This window comes from Canis lupus, chromosome 8 (genome assembly GCF_048164855.1).
Source record: "Canis lupus baileyi chromosome 8, mCanLup2.hap1, whole genome shotgun sequence".
NCBI lineage: Eukaryota > Metazoa > Chordata > Mammalia > Carnivora > Canidae > Canis > Canis lupus.
The window spans coordinates 15,650,876-15,671,197 of record NC_132845.1 but is presented as its reverse complement, the minus strand read 5'-3'; the positions used below and the strand labels follow the sequence as shown (position 1 = coordinate 15,671,197).

General features: G+C 38.8%; 1 protein-coding gene across 5 annotated transcripts in view; it reads left to right on the top strand.

Annotated features, from left to right (window-relative positions):
• The window catches only part of COL24A1 (collagen type XXIV alpha 1 chain), a 387,541-nt gene that overhangs the window by 1,015 nt on the left and 366,204 nt on the right, over positions 1–20,322 (top strand). For all 5 annotated transcript variants that reach the window (XM_072834343.1, XM_072834342.1, XM_072834338.1 and 2 more), the window contains exon 3: positions 8,989–9,053. In XM_072834343.1, coding sequence (XP_072690444.1) covers positions 8,989–9,053 — 65 coding nt within the window. The remainder of the gene's footprint in view (positions 1–8,988; positions 9,054–20,322) is intronic.

Here is a 20,322-nt window from a genome sequence, read left to right as displayed (position 1 = left end):
TCGGCCCCGCGCTCGGGCCCTGAGGCTCCGCGCCCCCGCCGCGCTCCTCGGGGCTCCGTGCGCGCAGCCTGGGCCGCGGGCGCCCACGCGGGGTGCGGCTGCCGGGCGGGAGGGCGAGGACACCCGCGGGGCCTCGGGCATCGGGGCGCTCGCCTCCGGTCGGTGGGGGCCGACAGCCCGCGGCCCCCGCCTGTCACCCGCGCAGGGGCTGGGCGCGGGGCGGGGCCGCTCCTCCGGGAGCGTTCGCGCGGGGCCCCGCGGGCGCCGTCCCTGGGAAGAGACGTGGGGCGGGGGTGCACGCCTCGCGGGCTGCCCGCTCCCCCTGAAGAGGTCAGCGCGGGATGCGCCTTGCCCGGGGAGGGCCGCTGGGAGGAGGGTCGCGGGCCACGCGGCCCGAGCGGGCGGAGGGCCGGCGACGGAGGCGGGGCGCGGGGAGGGGCCGCCCCGGGGCGGTGTTTGTGTGCACACGTGCTTCCCCGCCGCGTGCAGCCGAGCGTGGCTGGGGCTCGCGCGCTCCCTGCTCTGACCCCGGGAGCCCGCGCGGCTGCGCTTCCCGGCCGAGGAGGACGCCCCCCGCCCCCCGCTCCCCGCCCCCGCCCCCCGCGAGCGCCCGAAGCCGGAGGGGTCGGTGCGTGGGGCCCGGGGCCCGGAAGAGCTCAGGCGCTGGGGGGCGGCTTCCCCGCGGCGGCTCACGCGGGTCGCACCCGCTTCCCGGGCGGCTTTCCCGCCACATTTCTTGATAAAAGGCCCAACGCGAGGAGCCGGTGGGAAAGCGGGCTCGGGGCGCGGCCGATCCTGCGGGGCCGCGCGCATCCCCCTGCTGCTCCCGGCCGCCGCGGAAGGGTGCAAGGAGCCCCGGGTCCCCGCGGGAGGGTGCAAGGAGCCCCGGGTCCCCGCGGAAGGGTGCAGGGAGCTCCGGGCCCCCGCGGAAGGGTGCAAGATGCTCTGGGCCGCCGCGGGAGGGTGCAGGGAGCTCCGACCCCGCAGAAGGGTGCAAGGTGCTGCGGGCTGCCGCGGAAGGGTGCAAGGAGCCCCGGCCCCCGCACCCCTGCGGGAGGGTGCAGGGAGCCCCGGGTCGCCGCGGAAGGGTGCAAGGAGCCCCGGACCCCGCGGGAGGGTGCAGGGAGCTCGGGGCCCCCGTGGAAGGGCACGTGCACCAGGAGAGGTGGGCGAGGCGGGCCCCTCCGGTCCGCCCGCAACCCGCGCCTCGGTGCCCGCGCCCTGGTCGCGTCCCCGGTCCCCCCTCCCCCCGCAGGCCCTCCCTTGGCCACTGAGCAAGGCCTGCGTCGTTGCCCCACCGCCTGTGGGGCTGCTAGCTGTGACAACCTCTCGGATTAAAGCAGATCTTTTTTTTTTTTTAAGATTTTATTTATTAGCAACAGAGCATGAGCAACAGAGAGAGAGGCGGAGGGACAAGCAGGCACCATGCAGGGAGCCCGATGCGGGACTCGATCCTGCGACTCCAGGATCACGCCCTGGGCGGAAGGCAGGTGCTAAACCGCTGAGCCACCCGGGCTGCCCTAAAGCAGATCTTCGGCTCCTAGCCTGTCTTGCCTATACCTCCCTTCCAGACGGTCCCAGAAAAGGCCCTGAATAAATCTTTGGGCAGTTTGGGGTTTGTAAATTGGGTCCAGATGATTGGGGGGAGGGAGACAGGGAAAGCAAACAGAATGGATTACACCAAGGAACTGAGGAAAACTTAGACTACGTGGAATGGGAGAAGAACCTTTGCAGAGAGACTTTGGGTTGATAGCAGCTCCTGGGTGAAGGCGCTGGTCTAGAAGGTCTTTCTGTCCGGGACCTTGCAGACTCCTCTGCCATCAGTTTGTTTCACTCCAGTTGCCAGTGGGGGTGGGCTGCAGAGAATTGAGGGTAATTCGTGGTTACCTCAGATTGCACCCCCTCGCTGCTCCAGCCATACACATGCCAAGTAGGGGAAAGGTAGTTACTGATTGATCTGAGAAAATTGTTTCTCAAAAGAAAAAAACAAAAAACAACAACAACAAATCCAATTTCCTTAAGGAATTAAACATTCTTCAGTTTTTTTAAAAAGAAAAACCGCTACCAGCCCCATAGGGACGGGACTTGGCTGAAGCAGCTGATTAGCTGATGATAATGTCAGTCCACTGAATTAAACCTTAGGGTTTCTAATGAAATCCTTGAGGTTTTAATTTTCCACCATCCTTTTGTGGTGACTTTTTAATTTTTTTGTAAAAGCAGGAGCAGTTTTTTAAAGTCACAATTCTGATTAGTCACCCAAAAACATTTACAGTTTTAAAACTAGATCCTGAAAGACATTTTATTTCATGGGGCTGCTAAGTGAGTTACCTAATGTGAATTTGTGGAAGTAATAAAAAGAAATTAAAACCAAAAGTCAGTGTTAGATATAATGATTTAACAGTATCAGAAAGTCTCCCAGGCAGGCTGCTATTCTAAGTAAAGTGTTTCTATAGCCAAAGTGTGTGTGTTTGTGGGGAGGGGAGGTAGTTTTGGATATAAACATCTATTACATAGTTGGCATGAAATTGTATTCTTTAAAGTTGCTTAGTTATCTTTGCTTTCAGTTAGAATAAACTGATGTCTCAAGGAAAGGAATTGTAACTTATGGAAAGTAGTTTTGAGTGTTGCTTAGACATTCTGCTTGGTAATCTGTGAAGTGGCAGGAGAAAAAATAAATTTTATTATGGAAATTAAAATAACTGTGCTAGTTTCCTTGCCATGCTTTGCAACTATGACTTATTTTAGAATTTGTAACTGAATGAGAAATAAGGTAAAGACAATTTCATTTTCATTCTCATAAAAGGCTTACATTTATCCTGGCATTCATTCACTTAATCACTCACTCATTTATTCAGCAAATATTTTCTGAGCTCCAACTATGTGCCCAGTGTGGTTCTAAGCAGAAGGGATACAATGGTGGAGCAAGACACAATTGCTGCTCCTCCCATGTGCCCAGTTTAGTATAGGAAACACAAAATGAACAACCAGGTATACCAAAATTAGATAAAGGTACAGATAGGAGGACACCTAGCAGTCCTGGATAGGTGGGGTCGATAGAGAAGGGTAACCCTGGAAAGAAAGGCTGATCAAAGGAAATGAAATTCTCACCGAGACCTAACTGGAAAAGGTATGAGACTTTGCAGACAGAACAGTAAAAGGCTGAGAGGTGAGATAGCACAGTTCATTTGAGGGCCTGAAAGAAATGAAGTTGGTTGGAGCACACTTTCTAGAAGGGGAGTGACTGGAGCTGGATCTGGAGACCAAGAGACCAGATTCTGAAAGGCCTTTAAACCAGGTAACTTTCTTAGCTAAATAAATGGAGGTTAGGATGACCTGACTTCTTGATCTTGGGATTCGTGTGCATGTAGAAGATGCTAGAGAAGTTGTATGCTTATTGAAACTCAAGACCACCTGATAGTCTCACTAACTGAAGATTAACTCATTCATTAAACAAACTTTATTTAACATTAGTGTGTTCCAGGAACTTTGCTACGCTAGGCAGCATTTTAACAATTTCTGGGATATTACGAGGACAGGCTAGTTGAGGTATTTTTGCTTCCCTGCTACTGACTGGACTCTAAGCATTTTAATCACGTTAAGTCCTTAAGCATTTATCTCCCTTGTACTTCATGAATTGCCTGTATGCTTAAAATTTAACCAAAAATTCTAATGCTTCACACTGTATTAGTTATATAATTACCTCCTGAGCTGAATTGATAGTCTCAAAAATTCATTGTATATCAATGACAACACTTTACTCCCTAAATCATATCCAACTTTATCCCCATTGCTGGGATGAGAACTGATCTTCAGTTATTTGGGTAACAAGGGACAGAAATTTTACTATTTTTGGATCTTTGCAGTTAGTAAAGAGCAAAATCTGTAAAGTCATGATTTTTGCTTGTAAATGTAGTGTAACGGTAATTGTTGAAATTATTGATATATATCACATGTGGTTTTCAGACTATTTCGCCTTTTCCAATTGGTTTAAATTAAAATCACCAACTCATAAAAAAATAGTTTCCTAGTCACAAGATTTCACAAGTCTTTCTTACAATTATAACTTGAATTATGTAGGAATGAGCTTCGGTAGCCTGAAGACACAATACCTGAGAGTCTCATGGATGCCCTAAACACAAAAATGCCTGGGATTCTCCTAAAGTAACTTAAACCCTTTAGGTAAAGAGAACGTTGAAAAGCTCTGAAAATTATTTAGGGAAGATGCCTGGGATGAATATTCGTTCCTTAAATATTCTGAGTATGGTCTTTGGATATCTATTTCCTGTCTGATCCCCTCCAGGCCTTCACCCATCACATGTCTGGTTATGTTTTGATTGTGGCTTCTGTCATACTGAAAATGTGGCTAGCAGACCAGACACATAGAAATATTTCATATTTTGTTAGAGATCCTCAGATATTAATATCATGGGTTATATTTTCTGAACTTTTATTGACTGTTACCATATTGTTGACTTTTTTTAGATCTGGTCTGATTTTGTGAAATGTTTGAATAGATGTACTTCTGATAGTTTATATCAGTGACATACGGTCCACACATACAGAAAAGGAATAAAAGCAGATGTGCTTTGAATATTTGAGAAATATTCATATTTATATACCAGTGATGCTTTTTGGTAAAGTAAATATGTGAACAAATGAGCGAACTTAGTAGACTATTTTAGGTTATTTAATTAAAAGAGCATTGGCCAGAATTGTAGGAAGACCTTTCCAGATTTATGGTTAAGCACCATGTCTAATATATAGTGATTTATGGAAGATCTTGCTAAATAATTTGATCTTTGTCCTCTAATGCTAGTATACTAACAGATCCTACCATTCACACGGATTTTAGGGTGTTATATTTAGAATGTAAAATATAAACTTTATATTATGTCATCACATGATAGATGAGTCAGCCAAGGCTCAGAACATTGAAGTGACCCATACAAGCTCACATGGTAAGTTAGAAATAGAATCAGGTTTAGTCTTTTGACTCCCAGTCTAGTTTTACTTTCTTATTTACTGTGTGGTTTTCTGTCCAAACTAATGCAGTTTTAATTTTATTCAATTACTCCAGCATGTCTTAGCACTAAATGCATACATGGTCCAGCAGGAGAGACGTAAAGCACAGCTGATGCCCTGGAGAATTCTATCTCCTGCTAATAGGGAAATGTGACATTTTTTCCTTATTAAGTGAATGTATAGTAAATGTGATTTCATGGGAGGGGGGGAAAAAACCAAAGAAATAAACAAGCCCAGCTTAACTAGGCATTTTCCAGAAAGCTTGGATTCATTAGACATCCGTTTCATACAATGATGGAGTTTGGCTTTTTAACTGAGTATGTCAATTAAGCTTGATGTCTTCTCTGTGTTCCAACTTCAGGGATGAGAAAAATGGTTACAACGAAAAAAAAAAAGCTCTGTCATGGCAGATATTTTTAAAAGTTCTTTCTCTTCTTTATCTCTTCTTTGTCAGTCAACTAAAAGTGCCCTTATTTATTTTACTTTACTTTTCCCAAGTGTTAAAAGAATAAGGTCCATAGGGAAGAGTTGAATTCTTCAGTCATTGGGAGATGTTACTCTTACTCCTTTCCATCATAAAAATGTTTTTTAAGTTTTAGTTTCATGTAAGAAATAGATAAAAGGTGAAGACCTGTTGCTTGTTCAGATATTTACTTACTAATTAATCCTAAAAGGTACAACATGAATGGAATATAATAAAGTTCCAATAAAAGCATTAAGAGTACAGAGAGGAGGGAGCAAGCCAAGCCGCCTTTAGGGATGATGGAAACTTCATGGAGCAGATGTTATTCAATTTAGGCTTTGATGACACTTAAGATTCTGACAGGTGGAGACTAAGAGGGCATTTCAGATACTTGCAAGGTCTCTCCAGGGAATACAGTATAATGTGATATGGCTGCAGCTTCAGGGGAAGGAGGTCGGGTGTAATGGAATCCATATTGCTATGGATATGGATATCCATATGTTCTTCCTTAGTTGCTGTTGGTTTGGGATATAATCAGAAAAAAAAAAAATCAGAAAAAAAAAAAAGAGACTGATGACTCTTTTAGTCATCAGTCTCTACTTCTCTATTAGTCATTGGTTTTAACACATAGGTACACTTACATAAGGTGTGGCTCAACTGATTTGTCATAATCCCCTAAGATCAGCTGGCTAAGGGATGATGTTTGATGTGTTCAGGTTTTCCTGCCTTACACCAGGAATGGACTTGTTAACATGCCTAGAAAGAATTTTATTTTTCATTTTTCTCCTCAGAGGTCATTGGGGAAGTCTATGAGTTGGCTGAATTGCTAAATGACTGCTGGTTATTATATTCTTCATTAGTTAGCTTCCTCTGAATAGAAGAGTGCCCGTTGGGTTATCTAAACTCTTAAGTGATCCAGATTACCTTGGGCAAATGAGACATGATTCCTTTCGCATTCCATTTTCTGCTAGGACGGCATAATTCCGATGCACTCTCCTTCAGTGATTATCATCCTGAGCTATTTTTTTAGTCTCACTGGTATATATCCTGCCAGTTATTTGTTGAAAATATAAAGTTGAAAGGAAGAGTCTCCTTTTTCTCAAACTCTAGATCACTTTGGGATCCATCCTGGAGAACCTAGGGTTATCATTTTAATCTCGCACAGAGGTCCTCAACTTGTTTTGTACAGTAGAATCACCTGAGGAATGTTTAAAAATCCCTGTACCACAAATTAAAATCAGAATCGTTGGGGGCAGGGGTGGAGAGGGCAGGATCCAAATATTAGTAGTTTTAGGGATCCCTGGGTGGCGCAGCGGTTTGGCGCCTGCCTTTGGCCCAGGGCGGGATCCTGGAGACCCGGGATCGAGTCCCACATCGGGCTCCCAGTGCATGGAGCCTGCTTCTCCCTCTGCCTGTGTCTCTGCCTCTCTCTCTCTCTCTCTCTCGAATAAATAAATAAAATATTTAAAAAAAAAAAAAAAAACAAAAACAAAAACAAATATTAGTAGTTTTAAAAACTCCCCAGGTGATTCCACTGTGCAATGAAGGTAAAAACCAGATTCAAAACAGGTAGGCCTTTTCACCATCTCTTGAGCATCATCTATCCCTGAACGCTGGTCCTCAGAGCATAAACCCCAGATACACAGCATCAGCATTGCCTGGGAACTTGTTATAAATGCAAATTCTCAAACCCCACCCCAGATCCAGAGAGTCAGAAGCTCTCAGGGTGGAGCCCAGCAATCTTTAACAAGCCTTCCAGGTGACTCTGCTGCACAGTAAAGTTTGAGACCACTGATCTAGAGCAGGAGAAAAGGATAAAAACAAAATAAACAGCAAAACAACATCCCCCCCTCCCCCACCAGGCTCAAATAGTCTTATGTCATAAATTAGATGTGATTTGAGCAAAATAATATTTGTGTGTTTTAAGTACAGCGTAACTATAAATACTAAGTCTTCTAAATTGTTCCTCAGAGTCTGGTAAATGCACAATCCATATTAGAATCAGCTAGTAAAGGTGTCTACAAACTGAGGATTCACTCCAAATTTATGAATCATAATCTCTGAGGCAAGCCCAGAATCTACATTTTTCATAAGCATCTCATGTGGTTCCTTCAGCAAACTAACATTTGAGAACTATGGTTTTAAATGGATGACACCATACATAGGAATCTTTTATGTTCTTCATATAAAATATATGTTTCAAGTATTCACTCGTATCAGAAATAGAAATTTCTGTAATTGTTCAGTTGATTTGATTATAAAATTGACAGTTTTAACTATATCAAAGCTTCATCTTATAAAAGTTGTGTTCTGTACTGAATGACCACAGTGTGTGTATTTTTCACTTACTAAAATATGGTGAAGGCCATTTTAATACAAATGACAATCTCATTATACTAAGGAGAAGAGTATAATTATGCATTGTTGCTCACTTTGTAAAAGATTATCTTTGTTATATTAACGTGCTCCTTATACTAGTTGATAAAAATAAAAAATATTTATCATTGATAATAAATAGGAAATGTAGCAGTTACTATTAGTACACCAAGAACTTAATAAAAAAGAAAAAAAATCTTTCAGAGGGCTTTGTAGTTACTCCTTAGAGAACTGTATTTTACAGAAATGTCATTTGGAAAGTCCCTGGGTTAGAATAAAAGAAAAACAGAATTAGGTGATAAATTATTGTTTTCAGCAAGCTTGCCGTTACTTTTTGGAATTATCTCTATGATTTTCACTTGGGAGGTAGATATAGCCAACTATGAAGATTAGTCAAAAAAACCTATCAAAAGTTTGGTTATACTAAAAAAAAATCAAAATATTTTTACTCAGCTAATCAATATGAATGAACATTTTGATATGCAATGAGTATTGTGCTCACAATTACTGCTAATCAAAATGTTCAATGTTGACATCTACAGGCCATTGCTATTTTCAGAACCCAAATCTCATGGATCTAAGTAGAAGCGATATTCATGGCTTTGATACGATAATCAAAGGGCTTTTACATATATAGATTCATTTAAACAAATCCCTGGTTCCATAGTTTATAATCATTATAGTTAAGTGACTATAAGTTATTTTGTGTAAAGTTATATTACTTGGTATAAAATTGCATGTATGATAATTTGAGGTAATATATAGTCACAATAATAATAATAATAGTATTATTTGGACTAGTTCACATTTATTGAGTACTTCCTATGCGCCAGGTACTGTTTTGTATGCCTGACATGAAATTTTTTAGTTAATCTTCAAAAAAAGTTTATGAGATAGATTTAACAGATGAGGAGACACTGAGGTGATAAAAAGTTGCCCAAGTCATATACTTAAGTGGCAAAGCTGGAACTTAAATTCAAAGCCCTTGCTCTTAACCATTACGAGTATTAAAATACTGTGTTAATTAAAATGATAGCTTACTTCTTAATCTTGTACTAGAGTTTATTTTGGATTTTATATGATTTATAGGTTGAAAAAACCCACTAAAATTTTCCCCTTTTTTTTAGGAAACTGCTCCTTCATTTTATTGTGCTATGTGTGGCAGGGGGTGTTGTTCATGCACAAGAACAAGGTAAGAAAGTTACCTTGTTACGTATTTGCTTATATAAAAATTCTGCTTCCAAACAGCAAAAGTATATGACTTTAGAATGATCAGAACCTTAGATTCAAAATGAAACAATAAAAAATTCTACCCAGTACAATGAGAATGTAAGGGTGAAAAAAACCAATTTTGGGGGGAAATATGACCTTTAAAAAATTACTCAGATCTTCCATCTGTGAAATTGCTTACATTTTTAAGCAAACTCTCTATAAAAGGGAAGTTTTGTATAGTGAAAAGGCTTTGCTTGTGACTTCATTGAAGTGGGAGTTCTTGGGGGTGGCGAACTGTGACTGAGTTACCTTTGCACTTCTTGAAACAACACGAGCATATACGAAATGTTCCATCTAGATTTACATCATTGAGAAACAAAATACAATTTGCATACCAGTGGGTTTGGGATTTTATTTAATTCAAATGGAGAGGTTTAGAAAATTGTTCAACGTTTTGTTTTTGTGTGCTAGCTAGTTGCTGGGTACTACCCAGATGATGATCAAGTTTCAGGAATCTATGTATTCTCAAATTTATTCATTTATTAAACAGCATTTTAAAAAGTATCTTCTACTTGCCACATAATGTCCTAATTGCCAGTGATAGAAATATAAATAAGATAATGTCTCTGGTCTCAAAATGTAAAGACAAGTGCCTTTGTCAAAGATTAAAAAATACAAAGTCCAAGTCAAAGAGAAAAACCCTGGAACTATGCTGCATCCACAGAGAGTATCAGCATGGCTCCAATTTTTTTTTTTTTTTAAACTCCTCTGTCTTCCATCAGCAGGGCTGCCAAATTATTCATTCTGACAAAACCAACATTTCAGTTCACTGACCAGTTCCACAAGCCACTTGGTCAATCAACTAAACAACAATAAGAAAGAGAGAAAGAAATGGAATATACATAGGTAGAGAGAGGGTGCATAAAGGAAGGGGTCATCCTCTATCTGATTGACCAAACTGACAAGTAGGCAGCTAAGTTCTCTGTCAAGTAGCACGTAGATGAATTAAAAGATATCTTGGAAGGCATCTTCTAATTCTGTTTTACGGTTAAATTAGGTTAAATTTAACCTAATTTTCTGGTTAAATTAGGTCGGATGTCACATAGAGCTTCATGAAATGCTGTTCTTGACCAAGTCATTGCTGTTACTTTATTTTGATTTAATTAGCCATGAAGAAGAGAGGAATTGTATCTTTTAGTTCACTGTTACTACTATTGTTATACCTTCTGAGAATTTAATTGTGTACCAGCCCTATGCTTGTAGAATATATATTCACCACTACCTCATCACAGAGTTTTTGTAATTATGCCCATGATATAGCTGCTGAAACATAAATTAAGAAGAATAAATAACTAGCCCAAGGGTTATAGGCTAATGAATAGAAGAACCAAGATTTGAACTCAAGTATTTTGATTGCAAAGTCTACAAATTCTTTAAAATTAAGCTTCTTGAACCACAGAGAAGATCAAAAAGAGAAGGAGAATTGTCATTATTAATTATGTATATATTCTGTGGCTTGTCCTTTGCTGGTACTTTACATGTAATATTCTGATCTTCACAGTGAGCCTTTAGGATAGGGATTATAGATGAAGAAACTGAGGCTCACAGAAGGCTTTTACTCAGGCTCTTACAACTAGGACTTGAATCTAGGCCTGTCCATCTCTGACAACAGAAAACCCTCTTTCCACTACCCGTCTTCTTATTTTATAATTACCATCTGCTGGCGTGGTTTGAAAGCTTCTTATACAGACTTTCATCCCCCACCCCATACTTGAAGCCTCATGCCTCCCTCTTAAATTCACTGACCAGATATAAACATCTGTTATTTGCCATGTTTTCAGTTATTCCATTAAGTTTTAATACAGCCAAGAAAATAATTTTATTTTATTTTATTTTTTATTTTTTTATTTTTTTAAGAAAATAATTTTAAATAACCTTGTTCATAAATTTAAATTCTGGGGGGCACCTGGGTGGCTCAGTCAGTCAAACGACTGCATTTGGCTCAGGTCAAGATCCTGGGGTCCAGAGATTGAGCCCTGCTTTGGGCTCCCTGCTCAGTGGGGAGTCTGCTTCTGCTTCTCCTTCCGCTGCATGCATCACCACCCCCAGCTCATGTACGTGTGCTGTCTCTCAAATAAGTAGATAAAAATCTTTTTTAAAAAATTAAAATTTTGAATTTGTTTTATAACCAAGTTTTAGATATAACCTATTGAATACATGATTCTGCTTCAAGGAAAAATTAATTATTTACAGCTTTTTCTGAGGATTTGACAGATCTAGATCCCTTTTCTTATCTTATATAGAGTCTGCTTTCCTTTTTACCCAGTCTGTGTTTGTAAGCTGGCTGCCAGAGATGGACCTAGCTGCAGTACTTCTACATGGTAACATACACCCTGCAAGATGTGTAGCTAATCCTCAACATACACAGCATTCTCAGGTTCATGATCCCTAGGTGTGAAAACCACATGTGTAGAAACCTCTATGTGTAGAATACTCATTTCCAAAAAGAATATTTCCTGTGGAAATGAATCCAAAATGTGTTTATTGTTAACGGAGAATCAGCTCATTCTAGCTACAGTTCTCTAAGTATTTTCTGCCAAAACCCCTTATGGACACTTAACCAAAAACTTTACACATTAGTTGGTTAAAGCTTCATTTCTCATTTTATAAACAAATTTGCTTTATCTCTTTATCCATAATAGATGTGTTATTTACAACAGGAATACTTTAAAGTCACAATTGCCACTTTAAACATACCTAGTGTAACTAAATAAAGCACAGGTATTCTAGAACCAGAAGCCAGGTTCCAGTACTTACTAGGTATATGATCTGGAGCAAGTCAAATACTCTGAGCTTCATTTTCAGCAAAGTGAAAATAATAAGAGTGAAGTAATAAGAATGAAGTAATAAGAGTTCTTACCACATAGAGTTGTATGGATAAAATGAGATAATACATGTCAAGTGTTTAGTGCATGCCTGTTATTTGATGAAGACACAGTAATCTTTTTCAGGAAAAAAAGATGCTTATGATCCTTCTCTTTTCCCATATACTCATAATATTAAAAAACTGAAATAAACTAAAGTAGTTGAATTTAAGCAACTCCTTTAGTTCCTTCACTCAGTGAGCTGGAAGCCAGGCAGCTTGTATTTGAGTCTTGATTTTAGCACTATTTGGCTGAGACTAAATAGAACAATAGAAAGCAGATATTGGGCAATTATCTGGTTAATTTAATCAATTTAGGTAAATTGGTTAAGACAAACATATTAAGGCTTATATTATTTTTCTTATTTACAACTTTGTGACTTTATTTTTTAAAAGATTTTATTTATTTATTTGAGAGAGAGAAAGCATGAGAGAGGGGAGGGTCAGAGGGGCAGCAGATCCTTGCTGAGCAGGAAGCCTGATGTGGGGCTCCATCCTGGGACTCTGGGATCATGACCTGAGCTAAAGGCAGATACTTAGCCAACTGAGCCATCTAGGTGTTCCTTTGTGATTTTATTTTAAACAATCATGTAATTTTTTCATTTATACAAACTAGAAAGCTTGGAGATTTCACTGACCCAGATATATGAAAATTTTAACAGCAAAAATTTATTAAATTATGTGCTATATTATATTTAGTTATTTAATGAGCTAACATAATTTTTATACTGTGATGTGATATTTTTAACTTTAAAAGTTGATAACTTTTAAATCTTTTAAGCTACACTAAGAAATGTAAAAATCCTTACATTTATGAGGGACAAACATGATATTACTGTTGTTCGTCCAATTTATGAATATTAGAATATTGTTGAATATTGACAGCTACAATGTTTCCTTGGCTCTCTTATGAAAAGAAGTGTTTGTAAAACTTACAAAATAAGTACAACAATTGGCTCTCCCATGTCTTTTTCTTTAGGCATAGTTTATACTGCACCATAGAGTTAATTATATAGCCACTGGATTTAATGTCAGATACTTGGGTATGAGTCATAATTTCATCATTTACTGAGATTCAATTTCTCCTTTTTCTCACCCTTTTCCTATTCTTCTTTTCTCTTCCCACTTTATCTCCCTCTCTCTCTTTCCATTTTCCTCTCTTCCCTCTCTCCTTCCTTCTTTTCTTCTAACTAGTGACAATAGTATTAATGATGCTTACTATACAAGTTTCAAATTAAAAATAAGCAAGGTTGTAGTGTCTGTGGCTATATCTCAGCATCAGCCCTGCAGGCTTAGAAGATTGATTTTATTAGCAAATTGAGTACAATCTATTTGTCTTTAGTGTATAACAAAACAACAACAAACAAAAATTACACTGAAGTCTTACAGAGGAGGTAATATTTCAACTGAATCTTATAAAATGAGTAAATTTGGCATGAAGGGATATACTTAGAGGGGTCTGAAAGAATAGGATTAAAAAAAAAACCAGATACATTTGACATAGCAAGAGATTTAAGAAAAGTAAAAGAAAAAAAATTGTGAGTGGCAAATGCCATGAAGTAAGCAGATACCATTGAAGGAAAAATGTGTAAGAGCTAGTGTAGATTAGGGGGCAGTCACCAAGACCAAGGTTACTTCTGACCAATTATAAGTTTGAGTCCCCAAGATAATTTTCAGTCTCAATAATGCTTTAGAAGAATTTATAGAACCCAGTGTAACCTGTTATAGTTATGGTTTATTACAGCAAAAGAGAATGCATTAACATCAACCAACAGAAGAGACACATGGGTTAGGGTCTAGGAAAGTCCCACATATGGAGCTTCCAGTTGTCCTCTCCCAGTGGAATGAGTGCCAACTTTCCCAGCAATGATATGTGACAGTATGCACAGAATATTGCCAACCAGTGAAACTCACCTGAGCCCTTATGTCCAGAGTCTATATTGGGGCTCTGCCCCAATGGACATGGTGGACTGCCCATGTAGCTGACCTTAGTTTCTGAAGTCCCTCTTGAGGTTGAATGGATACCACATGACCAAAGCCCTTACCATAAATCATGTTGTTGGACTATTTGCTATGGTTCATAACCCTCAGATAAACAAATATATCTTTATAAGGCAAGATATTCAAGGGTTTATTGAGTGCCTTCTAGAAGCCGAGAACAAACGTATGTCTACTCTTTGGGCAAGGTTAAATTTTTTACTACACAAGTGGCATGTGGACTTTGGGTACCATAATAGAAAGGGTGGAAAAGAAGGACAGAAAAGTAAAATCAAGATGAGGGGTCCCAATGATCCACTTGCATAATTTGACAATAAGACCACCATACCACTACAATTATACAAATAATCCTGAATATGCTAATCTGCTCAACCTCATCAACTGTGAGGTTGAACATAACAATTCCATGTGAATATCAACACAAAAATTACTTTAAAATGAAGTCACAATCCTTTAATCAAAGAGTGAGGGGATGGAATATAGTAAAAAGATATTTTTATTAAAATTTTTTTTTTAAAGATTTTATTTATTTATTCATGAAAGACACACACACACAGAGAGGCAGACACACAGGCAGAGGGAGAAGCAGGCTCCCTGAGAGGAGCCTGATGCTGGACCTGATCCGAGGATGGGGATCACATCCTGAGCCAAAGGCAGAGACTCAACCACTGAGCCACCTACTTACCTGGTAAAAATATTTTTTAAAATAGGATATCCATAAGGCTTAAAGAGCAGATATACTTCATTCCTTGTTTAATGGTTTTCTTTTACTTCTAGTATATTCTCTTGCGAAAGTGATCCTTTTTTCCTACATTCTAAATCTTCCTGTTCTGATATTTTGGGTTTGATTACCTTTGATGTTTAGCATAGATTAAAAAGGGGAAAGCTTATTAGGAATGAATGAGATACGAGACTGGAAATGCAGGCAGGGGTTAGATCACGAAGGGCTTGAGGGCTAAAATAAGAAGTTTCAGTTTTATATGAAAGCTTTGAGAACTACTGATGTGTTATAGGAAGCAGTGTCATGAACTAAATGTTCATTTTGTTCTGTACAAAGAGAGAAAGGTTTCCCTGGCAGCAGTGTGGATGAAAGATTGGATAAGGATGTCTTAAAAGAGGCAGAGAAATCTATTAGGAGACTAATATAATAATCTAAGGATAAAGAGAGCTTAACTAAAGTTTGTGTTGGACTTGGTGACTGAATAGCTATGGAGAATGGTTGGAAAGGGAGTATCAAAGGTGATTACCAGGTTTCTGGGTTAGATGGCTGGATTGATTGATTCATTCATTCAAGCAATACTTTGGACCCACTTTGTCTTAGTCATTATTCTACATGATGGAATATAATAGTAAAACATGGTGAAGTGCTACCCTCATGGACTTACATTTCAACTGGGGAATAAAGCGGTAGGCAATTCTCTGTATATATAATGTGATATATATATATATAATGTATGATATATTTATGTATATCTTCCCCTCAATTCTCAGTGCTGTGAAGAAAACATAAAGCATGGGAAGATGTTGGAGAGTCACTGGGGCAAGGAGAAGGACAATTTTATATTTTAGGTATTGTCAGGGAAGACCTCTCTGACGAGATCACATTTGAGTCTAGATCTGAATGAACTCAAGGGTTCAGATCATTCTAAACAGAAAGAACAATAAGTACAAACACCAGGAATTCAAAATGAGGTTAGTGATTTTAAGGAATAAGAAAGGAAAAGCATGGCTGGTGCAAAGTAAGGTGGGATGAAATGCAAAGAGATAAGAGAGGTAAGAAGGGGGCTGATGACAGAGGTTTCATACACCATGTTAAGAGTCTGGATTGTATTTTTTACTGTAACGGGAAGCCATGGGCAGAATTTGTTCAGGAGATTGGCATGATAGAATTGACACTATAAACATAGAACTCTGGCTGGTGGTTTGGGAATGGGACTCTTTGCTAAGAGAGGCACTAAAATAAGAGGAACAAATGTGGGGGAAAATATATTGAGTGAGAAGTGCTTGCAGGACGTCTAGTCTCTACCACATAAGTTTAGTAGGCGATTGGATATGCAAATCCAGAAGAGAGGTTTGTGAGTCAGCATATGTGGTTGTTGAAATCATGTTTTGGGTGAAGTCATTGTGTTTACAGTAAAAAGAGCAAAGCCCGTTGTCTTGGTGACACCATGATTTATTCTGTTTAAGAAGCAAATAGGTGAAAGAGATAAAAATCTGTTCTGCTGTTAGGTGACATATGCATTTCTAAATTGCTATGCTGAGAGGTTGAGTCAGGAGGACTGCCTGCTTTCAGGTTCTGCCTCTACACTTCCTACTTGGGTGATCTTGGGAAAGTTATTCAGATTCTCTGTGACCTAGTTTTTATGTCTGTCAGATAGAGTTAACCATAGTACCTACCTCACAGGGTTATTGTGAGCTTTATGTGGCTTAATAAAGTTGTGAAAACAGTGCTTGGTACATGGAATTAATGAATGCTGCTACTATTTTTATTCTGTAAAAAAAATGCAAAGTGCAACAAATGAATAAACAAAAAGCAGGATCAGAACTATAAATACAGAGAACAAACTGATGGCTGCCAGAGGGAAGGAGAATGGGGGGATGGCAAGACGGGTGAAGGAGAGTGGGAGGTTACAGGCTTCCAGTTATGGAATGAAGAAGTCATGGGGATGAAAGATACAGCATAGGGACTATAGTCAATGGTATTGTAATAATGTATGGGGACACATGGTAGCTACACTTATAGTGAGCATAGCATAATGTATAGATTTGTTGACTATGTTGTACACTTGAAACTATAGTGTCAACTATACTCAAGAAAAGTATTTAGAAAAAAATTTCTAATTAAAAAAATTTCTTAATGAAAAGAAAGGCAAAGCACTTAATGAAGTGCCTAGTTGGTAATCAGTATTCTTTAAATAGTAACTGATTTCCCAAGTAGCACAAACTGGATTGATTTTGTGGTTAGGGCCACTAATGAAACAAGTAACCTATTATAGCCAACTAAGTTTTTTCTTGCTGTATTCATCAGTACTAATTATCTAAATTTAACTTCCAAATTGCAGTTTGGTGATATCCAGGGCCAGACCTAAATTAACAATGGTCTGTCCTCTGATAGAAGACTTTCATTCTCCTGTTCTCCCCAGACCCTCTCATATGTGCCTTTTATCCTTAAGACTTCTCTGTTCTCATATCAGTATCTGCCACAAAATTTAAGCTAAACATATTCACATTAAGATTTGAAAGTTTAAGTAGGATTAACATTTAGATGTCCACTCAGATACCAATTCTGTTGGCAACCTAGGGGGTATTGCCCACTGTGAGATTCAGTGGGAAGAAATAACCCTGCCATGATTGATTGTGAGACTTGCCAAAGAATATGCCAGGTGATGTGGAGAATAGAGTGCCTGTAAGGTAGTGTGGTGAGACAAAGATTATAGACTTTGAGGCTAGACTGATTGGACTTATATCTATTTCTAGTATTTATCAGCCATATGATCTTGACCAGGTTACATAATCTCTCTGGGCTTCAGATTCTTCATCTTTGAAATACATATAGATTTTATTTTTTTATTTTTTATTTTTTTAAAGATTTATTTATTTATTTATTTATTTATGATAGACATATATATATATATATATATATATATAGAGAGAGAGAGAGAGAGAGAGAGAGAGAGAGGCAGAGACACAGGAGGAGGGAGAAGCAGGCTCCATGCCAGGAGCCCGATGTGGGACTCAATCCCAAGACTCCAGGATCACGCCCTGGGCCAAAGGCAGGCGCTAAACCGCTGAGCCACCCAGGGATCCCCTACATATAGACTTTAAATATAAACTTGAAATCATGAGATATTATCTTCCCACTTCTGTTTTTGTATATCATACAAAAAGAAAAAAAGATGAATGAAATAGTAAATAACCCTGAAAACTCCATTTCCAGCAAAACTAGGGGAATGATAAAATCTACAAACTCTCAAAATATGCTGAGAAAAACATAAAAGTGCCTGTATAACCACACACTTTTTAAATGAGGAGCATACCCCAAAGTACCTTAACCTTGAGCCCCTATACAAAACAACTGCTACAGGATCTGGGGAGGACAGAAGCTGCCCAGGAGCAAGTACAAGAAAGAAGCACAGATAATAGCTAAATGGCTCGGTGAGGAAAGATCTCAGAACATGCACAAATCTACTTCCTAAGGTGAAGGATTCATTCTGAAGCATATAGCAATGAGAGTGGATACTGGGGAAGGAGAGTAGGGTGTTGCCAGCTAGGATGGCTATAGAAGTTCTGCTAGATTAGGTCTGATCCAGAGAAGAAGGTGAGGCTATATCAAAAGGCCACTTGAAAGAACTCTGGTAATGTTGAAACAGCCTTTGGGTTTTGAGATTTGGAAGGCATGCCCCTTTGTCTTCTCCCTAGCATCTTTCTATTGAGTATGAAATAGTGAGTAACTAAAAGCAACACAGCATAAATAGAAAGGTACAATAAGAAAAATATAGGTGAAAGCAGCAAAATGAGAATGCACAGATAAAAAAAATCACGATGAAGGAAGATCATAAAACAGAAATATAAGAACTCAAGAGAAGGAAGAGATGGCAAGATATTAAAGGGATATGAATTGTGAGCTTGTAGAACTCAGAAAAGGTGTCGTAGGAAAAATCCTTTTTATAAATCAAGAGGAAATTGGAAGGAACACAAAAAGAGGTTAGAAATTATAGAAAACATGGTAAAGGCAGGAATGAAAAAACAGAACTGAAGATAAATAACATATTTTAAAAGATTGCAGAGAAATGATAGATATAGAAGACAGTGGTGGAGATTAAACATACTTATAATAGTAATTTTTGAAGAGGAAAACCACAACTATAAAATAGAACAAATATTCAGGGATCCAATTCATGAAAACTTTGCTGGAGGGAACAGCAAATGGGCATACTATATGCCTGGAAACATTTATCCAGAATGGTTAATATGAAGCCATATCCTAATAAAATTTGTACTTCAAGGATAAAGAGCAGCAGTTTTGGGGCATGTTGGTTAAAAAAAAAAAATTGAGTCACTTAGAGGGAGAAACAAAATTAGCTGCCTTCAGATTTTTCTATCCTAACATTCCATACCTATAGATAGTGGAATCATATCTTGAATAAGATAATCAAGGAAAGAAGACATTAGCAACGAATTTTATGTCCAATGAAACTTAAGATACAATGCTATCAGCAGGGATGCTTTGGTGGCTCAGCGGTTGATCGTCTGCCTTTGGCTCAGGGAATGATCCTGGAATCCTGGGGTTAAGTCCCACATCGGGCTTCCTGCATGGAGCCTGCTTCTCCCTCTGCCTATGTCTCTGCCTCTCTCTCTGTGTCTCTCATGAATAAATAACGAAATCTTTATAAAAAACCAAAACAAACAAACAAACAAAAAACCAATGCAACCAACAAACAATTCTAAAAAGTCAAACATCCAGGAAATTTTCTCATGAATGTTTCTTGAGGAGATTAAAACAGGATTAACTTCATCAAAAAGGAAATAACTGGGAAAATGACTCCAAAAGACTGGTTCTATTTACCAGGAGAAAATGTGGGAACAGAACTGCATATAAATTATGATATAAATTAATGTAGGAATGATACAATCATTCACAATAGGAGGGAAAAAGGGAATAAAAGACAGGAAATACATTAAGTTTGGTGATTGGCTCCTATTTAGAAGCTGGAAAATAATATTATCCAAATCTGATAAAGCAAATAAAAAATACTATCAGGATACTTAATAATAAAAAGATAAATGCTAGGAAAGCTAATTCTATTGGCTAATGTTAGATGGTAAGGGAGAGGGGAGGAGGGAGAAAAAGAAAGAGGAAACACTGTTCATAGGAAAGAAATAATAGATCTGTCTAAATAAAGGGGACTAGAGACATTGTGTATATTTATAATTTTAGAGGTAACAGAATAAAAATATGAGTCTTTCTTTCTAAAAGATAATTCTAGAGGTGTATCCCATAGACCTTGATATGCAGTATTTTAATTTTTGTTATTTTCTAAAAACTATGTAATTTTTATTTGTATTTTCCCATTGACCCAAGTGATTTAGGAGAAAATCTTTACATTTTCCAATTAAAGGATTTTGTTTATTTGTTTTCTCATTTTGTTATTAAAATCTAACTTGTTAGTATTGTGATTAGAGAATTATGTCTAATTTGTACTTCACATTTTTAAAACTTAGTCTTATAAATTGTATTTAAATTAGGCTATAGAAAATAATGAATTGGTGTTATAGTCTGGTAAAAATAGTCCAGTAGGAGAAAAACCACACACCAGTCTTAACTTAT